Consider the following 13997-nt stretch of genomic DNA (forward strand, 5'->3'; position numbering starts at 1 on the left):
TTGAGCTAAGGCTGAAATGATGTCGGGCTCATCTGCTGTTGAATTAGCTCATGCTCCATTTATATGTACTTTTTTTTTCCTCTTTGTTTGAAAAAGTGCTGCTGTGGGTTTTGCTGCCACACTTTAATGCTGCAGTAATACCTTTCTCCTGGAATTAAGCAGTATTTAAGTCTGATCTCCCAAAAGTTACATACTGTCTCTGTTAGCTTCAAGCATAGGCACCCTATGATTTCCCGTTTTTGGAAACGGCGCTGTCTCAGCGTGTGGGTAGGAGGCCATGTAAATAAATACCAACCACTTCTTAGCCTTCAGTAGGCATTTCCTTTTTCCTGGTGGCTACAGAAGAAACACTTTCTCACAGTTTGGCATCAAGCATTTATAAAACTTGCCTGCTTGTGGAATTTTTGTTTAGACAATCGAATTCTTGGTATAGTTTTTTTCATTGGTTTCTATTTTTACTCATCTGTGGTTGCTTGGTTTGTCAGTAAATAGTGCCTGTCAGAAAAAACACTTCATCAGAAACTTCTTGGATTTCTGGTAATTAAATAGTAAATCATTATAAGCATATTCTGTAATAGTGAAAGGTAAGTTTTAAAGAATAAAAATGAAGATAATTTTAAGTTTTTTCATAGTTATGATGGAATAAATAACATTGATATTTCTGCCTAAATGCTTCTTTTTTGTATGTAACTTGTCTTACATGTTTGAAATAGAAAACAAAGTATCTTACATTACCATGCAGTCCAGCTTTCAACTGAAAAAAAATGTTTGCTTTTAATACAAATTTTAATATATATTCTCTTGAATTTATATGCTAAGATGTTTTTCAAGTCTGTGTCACTTTGTCATGGCAGCAAAGCTAACACATTTTTACCTTGTAAATGCTACCAAAGCTATTTAGACATATATTTCTAATATCGAAACAGATCATATCAATAAAATTCAGTATTAGAGGGCAGTGTACTTCTAGTTTTTATGCGTAACTATCTGATCTATAAGTTCTTTATTTAGTTTCATTGGCTATTATTTATTTACTTTTTTATTGGTAAATTATGAATTTATGTTGCTTAGTTTTATTTATCTCAGTGGTAATACTTACTGAATGGATGACAGGATACTCTCCCTTCAGGGAGAGCTCCAAAGCTTCAGAGGGTCTATGTTCCCTGGAAGCAGAATATAGATGTGAACTGTGATAAATAGCTATAGACTGGCACAGAACTAGACTCCTTCATCGGAACTGTGGTTAAATGAGAGAGTGAAGAGTATACATGTGTATGATCTTTTGTGGGTAATAATTTCTAGGATGGCTAAGCTAGAGACAGTTTGAAAATCCATCAGATACTTTTTATGTAATACTCTCACACTAGATTTGGTAATTTTTGTATTCAACAAACAAGACAGTAGAAACCATGCTTTTCCAGAAGGGCCTTTGAAATACACTTTTTCCTCTATGGAGGCCTGTTATGAAGCTGTCTAGGAAAGCGAGCCATTGTTGGACACGTCACTATTTTTATAGTTTCACTCTTAGGTACGTTCTCATCCAGTTTTGTTTTGCAATCTGCTGAAGCTTAGCCAAGTCGAATTGCATCTGCCGTCACAGTACACACATCTCAGTCTAGCTAGGACTTCTTCCAGTTCTGCGCAGTGCAAGTTACTTCTGTGAGAAAAATGAGTCCTACTTTGGTTTGTCCCCCTTGCTCTGTTTTAAGGCATACAATAAACTATTATCATATGCATGTTTTTTACTTGAGACAACCACAGTAAGTGATGTCCCAGTTCACAGTTCTCCAGCAAGTGCAAGGCGTGCTAGACTTTACAGCTGGTTCTGATGATGGCTAAACAGAGACTAGTCAGTCTTGCTTCATGTTGGCAGATAAGGGACTGTACGGAAAGCTGAGCTTTCCACCTTTGGTGATTTAATGAACTTACGTAGAGTCATTGGGTAGCCAAATTCTTGACAACTCCATTTGGTATCTGCTGCACAAATTCCAGGGCATAAATCCTCTTCCCATTCCATTGCTGCCATGGTAATGCCACTAGCCTTAACAGTATCCTAATGGCCTTTGAAAGCTGTTAAACTCTGTACTGTGTTAGTACCATCATTAGCAACTTTATCATGATGTGCAAAACCAGATTGGGTGTAGGAGGATGCAAGTGTTGCCCTTCTTGTCTTTGAATGGCATCTGCTTAGCATCAGGTGTATTTGCAAAGCAAAATGGAGAGTTTTGCCCTGGTACTGATGGATAAACCAGGACTTCGAAGAAGTTTAACACAATAGGAACAGCTCATTATCTTAGGGCTTTTTTGTGCTGACATCATAAAGTAGCTTAAGAGAGTTACTAGTCAATTTGAAGTGACAGGAGGCAAGAAACCGAGAAAAGGTGAAATTATAGTGATTGTGCTGTAGATGAGAATGTGCTGTAAATGAGAGTTGTGGAAAAAATGTGAAAGGTGGTGGCTACAGCAAGAGTAGATCATTCCTGCTGTTTGGAAAACGAGCTGGTTAGATTAGAGTCTGGGGTTTTTCTGTGTATGGTGTATGTAAAACATTGATGTTGGTATGATTTCGATTGATTTGTATGATTTTTGTGTTTTCCACTGAAGGAATGAAAATTTATCCCTCGGATCTTCAAATGCCACCTCTAAATAATTCATAATAGTCATTCTAGATAGAGATTAATTTTATGGCACAGGTTACTCCAGTTGCTACACAGACATGGTAAAAGAGTTCTGTATTGATTTGGTACTTCCGTTTTAGTTAAGTCTGAAGAAGAATAAATGTAGATTCTTATGCGTTTGAGATGGAATTTTATTAGGAAATATTTTAAATCAGTGAAAAACAGAACTGGAATTGAGGTTTCTCTTGCAGATATGTCTGTGAAAGATGCTGGGAATAAGATTTCAATTTTGAGTATTGCCTTATGATAACAAATGCACTGAAGGTATTACCAACAAAACAGAGCTTGCTGAGACCAGGCTTCTTTGAGACTTCTCACATGGTATTTTAATCTTTTTTTTTTTCTAGGAGAAAGAGAAGAAGTATATGCTTCCTTTGGACAACTTGAAAGTGCGAGATGTTGAGAAGAGCTTTATGTCTAGCAAACATATCTTTGCATTGTTTAACACAGAGCAGAGGTAAGAAAATGTGCTATTTTGCAAATACTTCTATAAAACTGTATCTAGCTTAGCATTTTAATAACTAGGAGTGCAGTTCTGGTATTGCCACTATATTGAGCGGACAAAGATCTTGATACTCTTGATTTATCTCCTTCTTTGCTGTTGCATAACTGTGGGATGAAAGGTTAGTGTCCTCCTAGCCACTCACGGGGTGAAACAGCTCCATGATTAGTCATCTAGTTTTCCTGTATGGCTGAATAATCATCTCCTGATCCTATTTTTGTTTTGTTTGGCAATCACGTAGGCTTACCAAAACATTCATGACTTCTGTACCTTGTGACCAGATTCAACTGGTGTAAATCACAAAAGCGTCATTGCTTTTCACTTTCTCCAGTGGAAAATCTTGCCTGTCTGTAATCTTGGGAGTCGGTCTATTGTTTGTTTGGGTTTCAATACTTCTGAATGGCGAACAAATGAGATCCCTCTGCCTCCCTAATTAATTAGAATCTTTGCTTTGTAGTGTTTGCCTTATACTTTTCCTTTCAGACCCTATGCTCTGATTTAAGTTGTGTGGGTACTCTGGCATACTGCTGATGCATAGCCAGTTCAGATTACTGTGCACAAATAAGTCAAGGAAACATGACAACACTTAAAGACATACAAGTGACCTGTAAATTTTTATTTTTTTTTTTTTTTTACTGAAGAGGAGAGTTGCACTTGCAGCTGTCTCAGTGGAATTGCATTTCAGCAGATAAGGTGCAATTTCTGTAAGTTCTTTTTCAGGACAATAAGTAAAATTAATTGTAGTGGTAGCATGGATAGATGCCCTTGTTTTCTTCTTCTCTTCTGCTGAGTCCCTTCACACTCGCTCTCCCGTTGCGTTGCCAAAGCTTGGCAATACATTCAGATGTTGTTCAAGATGATGAGGGCTGGATGAGGCTCCCTGCAGAGCCAGCTGTTGTTACTCCTGAACTGGCCAGAAATAGTCCCTTCAGAAGCAAAGAATGCCCCTCCCTCCTGCAAAGCAAAAGCAAAGCACAGGATTTCTGGGCTGTCAAGTTTCTGCTGGCCCCAGAAACATGAGGACGCAATGTGAGTCTCGCTCTGAACTACCCAGGAAGGCCTTGCCTACATCTGCTGACATCTCAGCTAGCCTACATGTGGACATTGTCTGCCAGGAGATGCCCTTTAAAAGTATGTTGCACACATACTTGCTGGGAATAAGATTTCAAGCGCTTGACCCTTTGCATTTCTGGAGCACAGAAAAAAGCTTTGAAAAACTTTTCATGTTTTTAAAAATATAAATGATCTTCAAATGCTGGAAATTAATGTAATTCTGATTATTCTGCTCTAGATACGTGTGAATTGTCCCAACATTCCATGTACATCAGTCAAGAAAGATAACTTTATCCTGGTGGCTTAATATCAGCTGTACATATTAAGTTGCTTCCATGAGAAATCTGTTAATTTTAGCTCATTGTTTCTCCTTTGTTTTGGCCAATGGCTTTGAATATTCTCATCATCTTAAATATTACTCACTGAACTGCTGTGAAAATCCAAGAGAAGCATGCATTTCCATTGGCAAGTTAGGGATTTATTTGGGTGTTATATAGCTGCACATTCACATTTTCACTGAATCACACACGCAGTGGACGGCAAGGATTTCAAAATCAGATGTCTGAAATGTTTGCCATGTCTGTAGTAACCCAGCCCATCTGGGCTGCGAGTGGACCCTCCAGCATCCGCAAGCTGCTCTAAAAACATCCTTACACCTATACGGGCATGTTAAGACTTGACAGTACAGCGATAAGACGGCAAAAAGACTTTGCCTTGGGAGAGGCTGTTTGTGAGGACAGTCTTCCACCTTAAAAAGAGGCAGAACTTGTTCTTGAAAAAATATTTATTGAATTCTTCTTACAGCGTCAATTCCTCTGTTACTATAAAAGAGCTGATTTTTGATATTTCTAAAAATCTGCCTGCTGGCACATATTGGTCAAAACAAGTTTAATATCACTTGCACTAAAGTGGAAATCCTAAATTCATAGTTTGTGTCAGCAGAAGCAGGGATATTGGGGCTCGCGTGAAGTGACCTGGCCCTCGACTTGGGACTTTGTTCCCTGGCCCAGATCCTTACAGAAACTGAAACAGGGAATCAGTAAAGATCTGTTGAAATAAGGAGTCTCATTGTTGTTTTACCTTATGCTACTGCGTTGATTTCTGAATGTGTGTATGAATATGACTTGCTTTTCAAAATTCATATGAAAATTAACTTCGTTTCAGGCTGAGGTTTTTTTGTTGTTGTTGTTTTGGTTTTTTTTTAATTAAAAAAAGCCCTAGCAGTTGAGAAAGAACTCAGCTTTCTGTTTCTGAGTTTGCCCACTGAGTGTTCTGGTTATGGAACCATTTTGCTATTTAAGATGTAGATCATTAAAGAACAAAGGCAAAATCATCTGTTCCAGCTTCCATGACAGCATGGAGATTATTCTATATCTCTTTTTCCCATAATCTCCAGCATTTTTTTTTTCATTGGCTATGCAAACTTTCTTTATGTTCAATTAAAGTATTTTAATTTTCAAGCAAAATCCCGTTAGGAGGAAAAATTTAATAAGCTTGTTCTCTTTTTCATTCCTCGCCCCTCACTGCATAGGTATTTGCTACAGCCATATGTTTCTGATACTGTACATTTCAATAGTTTCCTGGATTATGCACTGCATTTTTTCCATGTATGAAAACCTTTCCAGTTCTGAAATATAGTTACCAGGAAAATGCTCATTTCAGTGCATAGAAGGAAAAACCATCTTGAGCTAGCTGAGACTTGGGGATAGATGCAGAAGGAAACTAACAGTATCTGTCATTTTGATTTACTGCAGAAGTCAACAGTTCTCTGACAGGAATCAAATGTGACTTGGTAATGTATAGTAAATGGAGACTGTGATGATTGATTTCACAGTGAAGATAAATTCTCATGAAATGAACATAATTGTATGTTTATGAAAAGGCTGCATTGTGAAATAATTAAATTCTTTTCCTGTTACTTTGTAATTATTTTTTTTTTAAAAAAAAGGGAGAGGGATAAAAACTCTTGGTGAGAAATAGATGTAGTATTGCTTAAAGAATGGGGGGGGTGAGGATTTTTTTTCAGCAAACGAGGTAATTTATTAAAGTTTTCGGGTGGGCCCATCTACTGAATTTATAGATGCCATGGAAGACCTTTGGAGATGGACTCCTCTAGTTTATTTTCCTTAGCAGTACTAGATATTGAAACAAAGTATATTAGAGTGAGGGCCCTTTGATTCCTGGATCATTTTTGGCCATGTCCTTCTGCATAAGCCTGCTTTTAAGCAACTGAAATTGAGCTGTAGGGTCAAGCAATATGTGCCTAAACCTAAAGCTGTCAAGAAAGTGAGTGCTCCTTTGGGTTAACCATCCTTTTCTCCTCCACAGTAAACTGCTGGCAAGTCTTTTAGACTGGAAAAGAGATCAAATATATTAAAAGTATTTGAAAATACTTATATTGTAGGAAAAAAACTATTGGTTGCAATACTGCTGTAAAACATAACGTGAAGCTGTGTAGATGTAGCTGCTGACTGACTTTCTTAGGCAGAGCTAAAAATGGAGGAGGGAGGATTTTGTCAGTGCCTATGCTTACATGCAGTAGATTAACCTGTGATGTCCTCGTTGATGAATGTGTAAGACTCTTGTGCAGAGTTTAAGAACAAACAAAACAAATTCTGTGCATCTCAGAAAGTTTGCTTTCCTTCTAGGATTTCATTCCAAACACTTTGTCTATTCCCCACGTAATTTCCTGTAAAAATTATTTGCTGATTGGTGCTTCTTAGCTAAGTACTGTAGTCTGGAACAAGGACTGTAGTCATCAATTTGCCTCCTTTTGGAATCTATGCAACAGTCCCATCTCCCCCTAATTAAGAAGGGCAAGCCGTCATTATTTCTCATGATCTTGCTCAGTTGACTATAGGATCCACATAGCACTATTTTACTAGATTCTGTGTAATTCTGAGGTAGTCTTTTGCCTTTGCAGTAGAGTAGTTAGACTTTTTTCCTGATTTGCTGGTCAATAAATTGTATTACTGTATTACAACTGCCATCTAAATACTAGTTCTCTTTTAAGTAAAGGAATGATGAGCAAAAAGTCTCTTCTTTTGTTACAGAGAAAAAGCTTCCTTTCCACCTCTTCTCCAAATCTGGAGAGTTTAATTCTTTCTCTTTTGTGGCAGAAGAGTTTCTACTAGTTAAAGATTTTTGGGATAATGAAATGGTAGTAGACTGTTCATTGAGTTGGTAAATTTTCAAGCCTTTCCTACCAATACTGGAAGTAGCAAGTGTAAAATGAGGAAGAGTTACCTAGTGGAGAGTCCCTTATCAGTAGTCTGTCTCATACAGGAAGCTCTGTTGCTTTTCAGACGTGTTCCTTTCTTTGGAGCCAAAGAAGCAGAACAAGTGTGTGAAATTCTTCCTTCCTTGCAGAGGAAGATCCCACCAGGTCTCAGAGTCTTTTACTTTCCTGCCCAACCAGGATCCAGATAAAACTGAGTAACGGTGTTGCTTTCCTCACCTCTGTGGTTCTGTATGATAGAGGGATGCGACGAACAAATTCAAAGCACAGAACTGTTCCTGTTTGCCTTCAAATAATAGGTTCCTGAGAGCTGAATGCTCTTCAATAATCATGAAGAGTGTGACAGAACCTACCATCCTTGCATGAGAGCTGACTGTCTGGGGCAGGCTTATTGTAGAAACAGATCCTTAATTGGAGAAACAGATGAATGTCAAGAGGAGAGAGATCAAAAGGAAGGCTTGAGAGCACACAATAGGACTGGAAATAGAACTGCCAGATGATATATTTTCGCTCCTGACTCCTGGATACACTCTGACTGTCAGGAATTGTATTGCACAAGAAACTGTGCTTGTCTGGTAGGACCCAGGAAAGTATAATACGTGTACTAAGTGAAAGGTATGACAGTATTTATTTTGAGTGCGCGTTGTTGGTTGAATGTTGCCATTCAACAAATCTTCTCTGGGACTCCAAATGCACTAGAGCTTTAAGCACCAAATTTCTTCTAATGGACAACAACTAGTTAACTGCTATCCATATATAAGGGAAATTGGGCAAGAGCCAAAATAAAGGGAACTAGTGAAAGGAGACCGGGTCAGAGGAGGTGTTGGATGGAAGCCAGGCTGAAGGAGAAAGCCTAAGATGAGACGTATGTTTAGTTACTGTTTTTGAATTACTCAGAAAGCTAAGCCCCAGGAAGAGCTGAACTGTAAGCTATTCAGAGCCCTCTCTGTTAGAAATGGAAGAATGAGAATCTATTTAATTAAAAAATCCCACAACTTTAATCCAGAATATAGCTGCTAACATTTGTAAACAAACTTCTAAGATGCTGGTGAGTACAATATTTAAGAAAAGGAAAGATATACAAACCGAAGCAATAACTAGCCTTTATGCACCAAGTCCATTCCATTAAAAAAAAAAAGATTGTGTTTATTTTTCTGGAATCTTTCCTTTTTGACATAATTGACAAGAATTCTTTGTGTGATAAATAAAACATAGTATGGTGGATAGGTGATGCAGTTATTTAGGTTTAAAACTGGTATTGCAGAGGGAAAAGGGGTTCTCAGGGAAAGGAAACAGCAATGCCAAACCCATACCTTAAATACGACAGTTACACTGTAAATCAACAAAATTCCCAAAGTGGTTGTGTGGGATCTGACATGTTGGTGACCCCTACGAGAGACACGGGTGTTGTAAGCGTTGGTCATGGCTGGTAAACTTGTCTCAGCCTGCAGGACAGCTTCTCCTTGCATGCTCACTGTGACCCAGCAAGGTCTGGGTCCCGCTGTGCCCCATCCAGAGCAGCACAGGGCTGGAGCAGGAGCAGGAGACGTACTCCCTCCGTGCGTGGTGAGGCTCTGACAGCTGTGAGCAGCTTTTGCGCCTGTGTGGCCCCAACGCAGATTCCGAAACAGGCTTCCACCCCTCACCACAAAACGGATCCAACCTTCTTCAACAGGGAGTTACGGAATATTTTAGTGCCAGTTACTGTTACTACTGCAGATTTTGGCCTATGTGGCGTTAGTTTTGGCTACATTTCTGTTCTGGATTACATATAGAACTTCACATATTTCATCGTCCAGGCTTGGCTATAATATTGATCAGCGTATCTTCTGTTCATTTTCACCTTAAAATTGTGTGGTTTTGTGTGTGTGAACTTGAGAAGATCCATATACTTCTGGGAGACCATTTGCATGAGTTAGGTGGTAAAATGTGTAAGTGGTATTATTTAACGACATTGTCTCAGAGATCGTCTCTTTGGTTTTACTGGATGTTAAGGCAAAAATCTTCAGAGACATATGTAATTAATTTTAATTAGCATTCACATTGGACCAATCTGAAATGGCACGCCTTGATAGAAAATGTTAGTCATTGCTGTTAACTCAGAGCAGATGGTCATTTATGTTTCTTTACAATATGTGATTTGCAGAGCTTCTAGTAGAGCTTTCTTATATGCAAAAGTAATGCCTATATTCAGCCATTGTGTAATTACAGGTGTCTAAAAAGGGTAGATTAAGACCAAGATTGAATAAGCAGAGTGTATACAGTGGAATTGCAGGTTGAATAAGTAGAGAACATACAGCAGAGTTTCATCCAAGATTATCTTTCTCAATTGTGCATGTATATTTGGAGTATATGGATTGTGTTATTTTCTGCCTTTTTCATTTTAGGTGACTATTTATGAAACCCATATTCTGTATTATTTCATTTTCAATCAGATAAGAAGTATCTAAGAATTAAATCTTTTATGATTTTCACAGAATAAAATTGGGCCAATTTGCATTTGGTTCCAGATTTTTTAAATGTTAATTTTAATTCTGCATTCTAATAAAAAGACCAGACATTTACCAAAAAATTGTATGAGATGATAAGCACAGTTGTTTGAAATCCCTTTGGAAGATGATATTCCTTTATCTTTCAGTCTGTGAGTAGCCTCACTTGTTTCAGTGTGACTGTTTAAGTCAAATGTGATTTTGTGTTCTTTGGAGCATTGAAGTGGCTTATAGGCACAATTCTAAAAATTTCTTGCTCTATAGTTGCTGTTCTGACTCCTCCCATATTGGCAAGAATAAACGAGTCTTCATTTAATCTTGGTTTGTATTTTCTCTATATATGAAAAAAAAAATTACATGCACATACAGTACATCTTTGTCTACTGAAATGTTCCAGATCCAACTCAATCTAAAAACTGTCTATGCATACAGTTAATCTGTGGAGACGCATTAATATATGCACATATATCAACTGGATTTGTAATGTGTCCGCAGTGGTTGCTCTTAAATTCTTTACAGGTTTATTGGAGATGAATATTTAACTTTGTCTTAATATTAAGTAATTGCAAGGGATACCATACATCTTGAGGTCTAGCAGTTGAGTCTGCTCAGATAGCAAGCAATTTTGATGTGCAGCTGCTTAGAGGGAAACCTACTGGTATTGCCTCTACTGTAGTAGGCAACTAGAAAGTTCGTTCTTAGAGATTTTCAGTTGTGTGTTGTTCACCTGTTGGTCCTGGATTGTATTGTTCTGCAGTTTTACAGGCAATCAAACCTTCCCTATGCAACATTGACAACCCCGGCTGGGACAGGAATCTCAGTAACTCTCAGCCAGGCTGTCTTCAAACTTATCTGGCACTTCTCTGTTTCATCTTTCTTATATCACTTTCAAATACTTTATTCCTCTCCATTTTTATGTTATGATTCTCCTGTGATGGGAGGGGTTAAAGAAATACCTATGGACAAGGTAAAGGTCATTTCTGCATTAGAAAGTTCACTTTGGGCTCTGAAGTATATGGGGGAAAGGAATCCAGTGTGCTGGAAACAAAGGTAATAATGAAGTGCAGAAGTTGCTGGGTAAGCAAAGTTACAGCTGAGTGTCTGCTGGACTCTCAAGTAATGGGCCTGGCCTAGAGAAGGTATGTCCTGAATGTGGAACCATTCCGGAATCGGAAATGATCCTTTTAGTCCAATTGTCTGTTCATCTCCATAAGCGATTATGTTGTGTTTTTTCTGGAATGCGGTTCTTGAGGTTTATTTATCTAGAGTATAATAAAACCTGCAGATAACAAATAGTAACCTTTTGTATTTTTCACTCTGGAAAAAAAGTAGTATTGTGTTAATTTCCAGTAATGCCACTATAGATATATTTTCAAGTACTATGCAGGATATTAAATTACAATAATGAGACTTGACAGGAGGGAGCAGCATAGGTAGATGTATATACGCACATAGCTTTGCACACAGCTTCCCCAGTTGTGTGTTCACATTTAAAAAATGTTACATATTCAAGGGAAATGTTACGCATGAATTGTACTTCTAGGCACGTTCCCATTTATTGTATCTGTTTTGTTTCTACAATCCCTTAGATTTAAAGATGCCTGAAGTTCAACAGGATTTGTATTGTTGAGAGTTCATCTTTTTAACTTCTTGGTATCCTGTAGTATATCATTCTCTTTGGTGCGTAACATCCCATTTAGCTGCTGTAGAGATGAGAATGGTAGCGTCACCTTGCTGTATTCCATATGCATTAACTAGGTGAGGATTGAGTAGTAACTGTTTCTGTGCTGATATCTTCAGCAATTTTGGAAAGTGGAAGAGAGAACAAACCAGAAAATCTGAATTGTTTTCAAGAACGTTTTTACAGCTTTCCATGAGATGCCAGTGGATTCCTAATGAGTAAAACATGTTAATGTGTTTTTGTAGGATTCCACTAGTAATAGAAAAAGGACACACTGTTTTCAGAAGTTACTTCATTTTTTTTTGCTTTGAAGAGTTCCTGTGCCTGTCAGCCTTTCTGGAAGAAAGGCAGGCAGAGGGAGTCTAGTAGCAAGGAAGCTGCGTTGGGAGGCAAGCATCCATTTACTCACCCTGCTGCAAGCTCCCTGTCAGGTCTGGCTCAGTGCGTGTGTCCTTCAGTTCCTTATTTGTGCTGTGAACCTGGAACCTGTGTTCCTTTGTGGTGGTGGAGAGGTAAGATTAGCTACACTAAAATGGTGGAGCTCTCAGATACTTGAGGGAGAGGACACTTGCAGAGCTGGGGACATCCATCACTTGGTCATGAGGTGTTCCTAGACCTAGGAAAAGTCTTGATAGGGAGACAGGAATCCAGGACTGTCAGCTCCCATGCATTCAAAGCGTTTGGCTAAAATCCCTTCTCGTACAGCTATGCTTGATGTAGCAAGTCACAAAATGCCAAAAAGTTTAATATATAACATGACAGTCCTGAAAAAATGTTTTCACAAGCTGGTGTCATGTTGTTTTGCTCTCGCAGATAAGTATTTTTGGAACTTCCCTATTGCTGTGTTTTACAGCTTTTATTTGCTCTATTGTTATTTTTAGTCATCTTTTCTGAGAGTGTGCTTTTACCGTTTCAGCTTCCTATTTCTTCCAAGTTAGGGCTGCTGAGTTAACTTAGCCAAAAAACTTATCTCAGTAAAAGTTTCTCCTAACAATAAATTAAAGCATTTTTCTCTGGCGATTTCATTTTTGCTTCTCTTTTTTGTTTTTATTGAGGTCTTTATTTTGTTTGGTAAATGTTGACTTGGAGTTCCACGGTATTGCAAACTGAATAAAAATCAAGTGTTTTTTCATCAGTTCAAGATAATGACATCTGAGGAGGTCATCCAGGCTATTATTTGCCTTAAGGCAGGATTAGTACATTTGGAGTCAGAGAAGAAAAAGCCTTAATTTAAAATTTCTAATCAATAAAATTATCCACAGAGCTTTCAGTCATTCATACTGTCAGTGGCTTTGCCTAAACTATGGGACCTGACCCTTTAGCATCTTTTCATCCCTTTGCGGGTTTCTCTGGGGAGGAAACACGTGTGTGCTGCCCTGAGCAGCACTGGAGCATGTTCCAGTGGCATCTGCAATCTGGACACTCAGAGGTGGTGCAAGCCTGGTGCTGAGCACATCTGCCTTGGGGCTCAGATGTAGCCGTTGGAATTGGTGAGAGTGTCACTGACATAAGGAAACCTGCGTATGTCCTTTATTCTTTGAGGTTTTGAAGCCATCCATAAGCTTGCTAAAAAAATCTGATTTCCCTCTATTCAGAGGTGGGTAAACTGAGATTGCCATACTGTGGTTTCACAGCTGCTAATTTAATGATTAAGTGTCATGGCTTCTTCATGCTCAGGCATGAACATTTACTGTTCAGTTACAATTTTTCTACCCATATGTTTCCTGAGGCTGCCCCAAAAAGCAGGGCTAGGAGCTGTCTGGTGACATTGTTGGTAAGGGAGAAGCGCTTCTGTGAGTGGGAATTACATCAAGTTGGTTGTGTCCCTCCAGTGTGATGGTGAGATCCCACTAGTCCCTGAATGCTAAAGAAATCTGTCTAGGCAGGGATAATAATAGCTTTATTTCCTGGTTCTATAGTGTATTCAAATTGATTTTCTCAAAATATGGGGTAGAAATGACCTCTGTAGTGGCGTTCAAGGCCAAGTTGGACAGAGCCTTGAGTAGCCTGATCTAGTTGAGAGGCGTCCCTGCCCATGACAGGGAGGTTGGATTAAATGATCTCTAAGGTCCCTTCCAGCCTATGCCATTCTATGATAATGAAACCGAAGAACCCCTTGTCGTTGCTGTCTTTGAAAGTTCAGCAATCTCCATCAAGTCCCCTCTCCAGCCCTGCTCCTCCTTCTCCATAGATTGCTGAGGAAAGAAAACAGCCCGGTTGCGATGCAAGATTGGTGCTTGTGCAATCGTTAAGATCTAGCAAAATGTGGTTTCCTAACCTTCATCAGCTAAGCTTGTGGCCTTTCCTAAAAAGACTGTTGGCTGACAAATTTACAGCGATCTGGTCTGTATGTAGA

At 38.7% G+C, this 13997-nt stretch overlaps 1 protein-coding gene across 1 annotated transcript in view; it reads left to right on the forward strand.

Annotated features, from left to right (window-relative positions):
• Positions 1-13997, forward strand: part of DNM3 (dynamin 3) — a 175350-nt gene that overhangs the window by 109270 nt on the left and 52083 nt on the right. The window contains 1 exon segment of the mRNA XM_086617704.1: positions 3026-3135. Within this exon segment, the coding sequence (XP_086473830.1) occupies positions 3026-3135 (110 nt within the window).

The sequence above is a fragment of the Tauraco erythrolophus genome, chromosome 10, assembly GCF_009769465.1.
Source record: "Tauraco erythrolophus isolate bTauEry1 chromosome 10, bTauEry1.pri, whole genome shotgun sequence".
In the NCBI taxonomy this organism is placed as follows: domain Eukaryota; kingdom Metazoa; phylum Chordata; class Aves; order Musophagiformes; family Musophagidae; genus Tauraco; species Tauraco erythrolophus.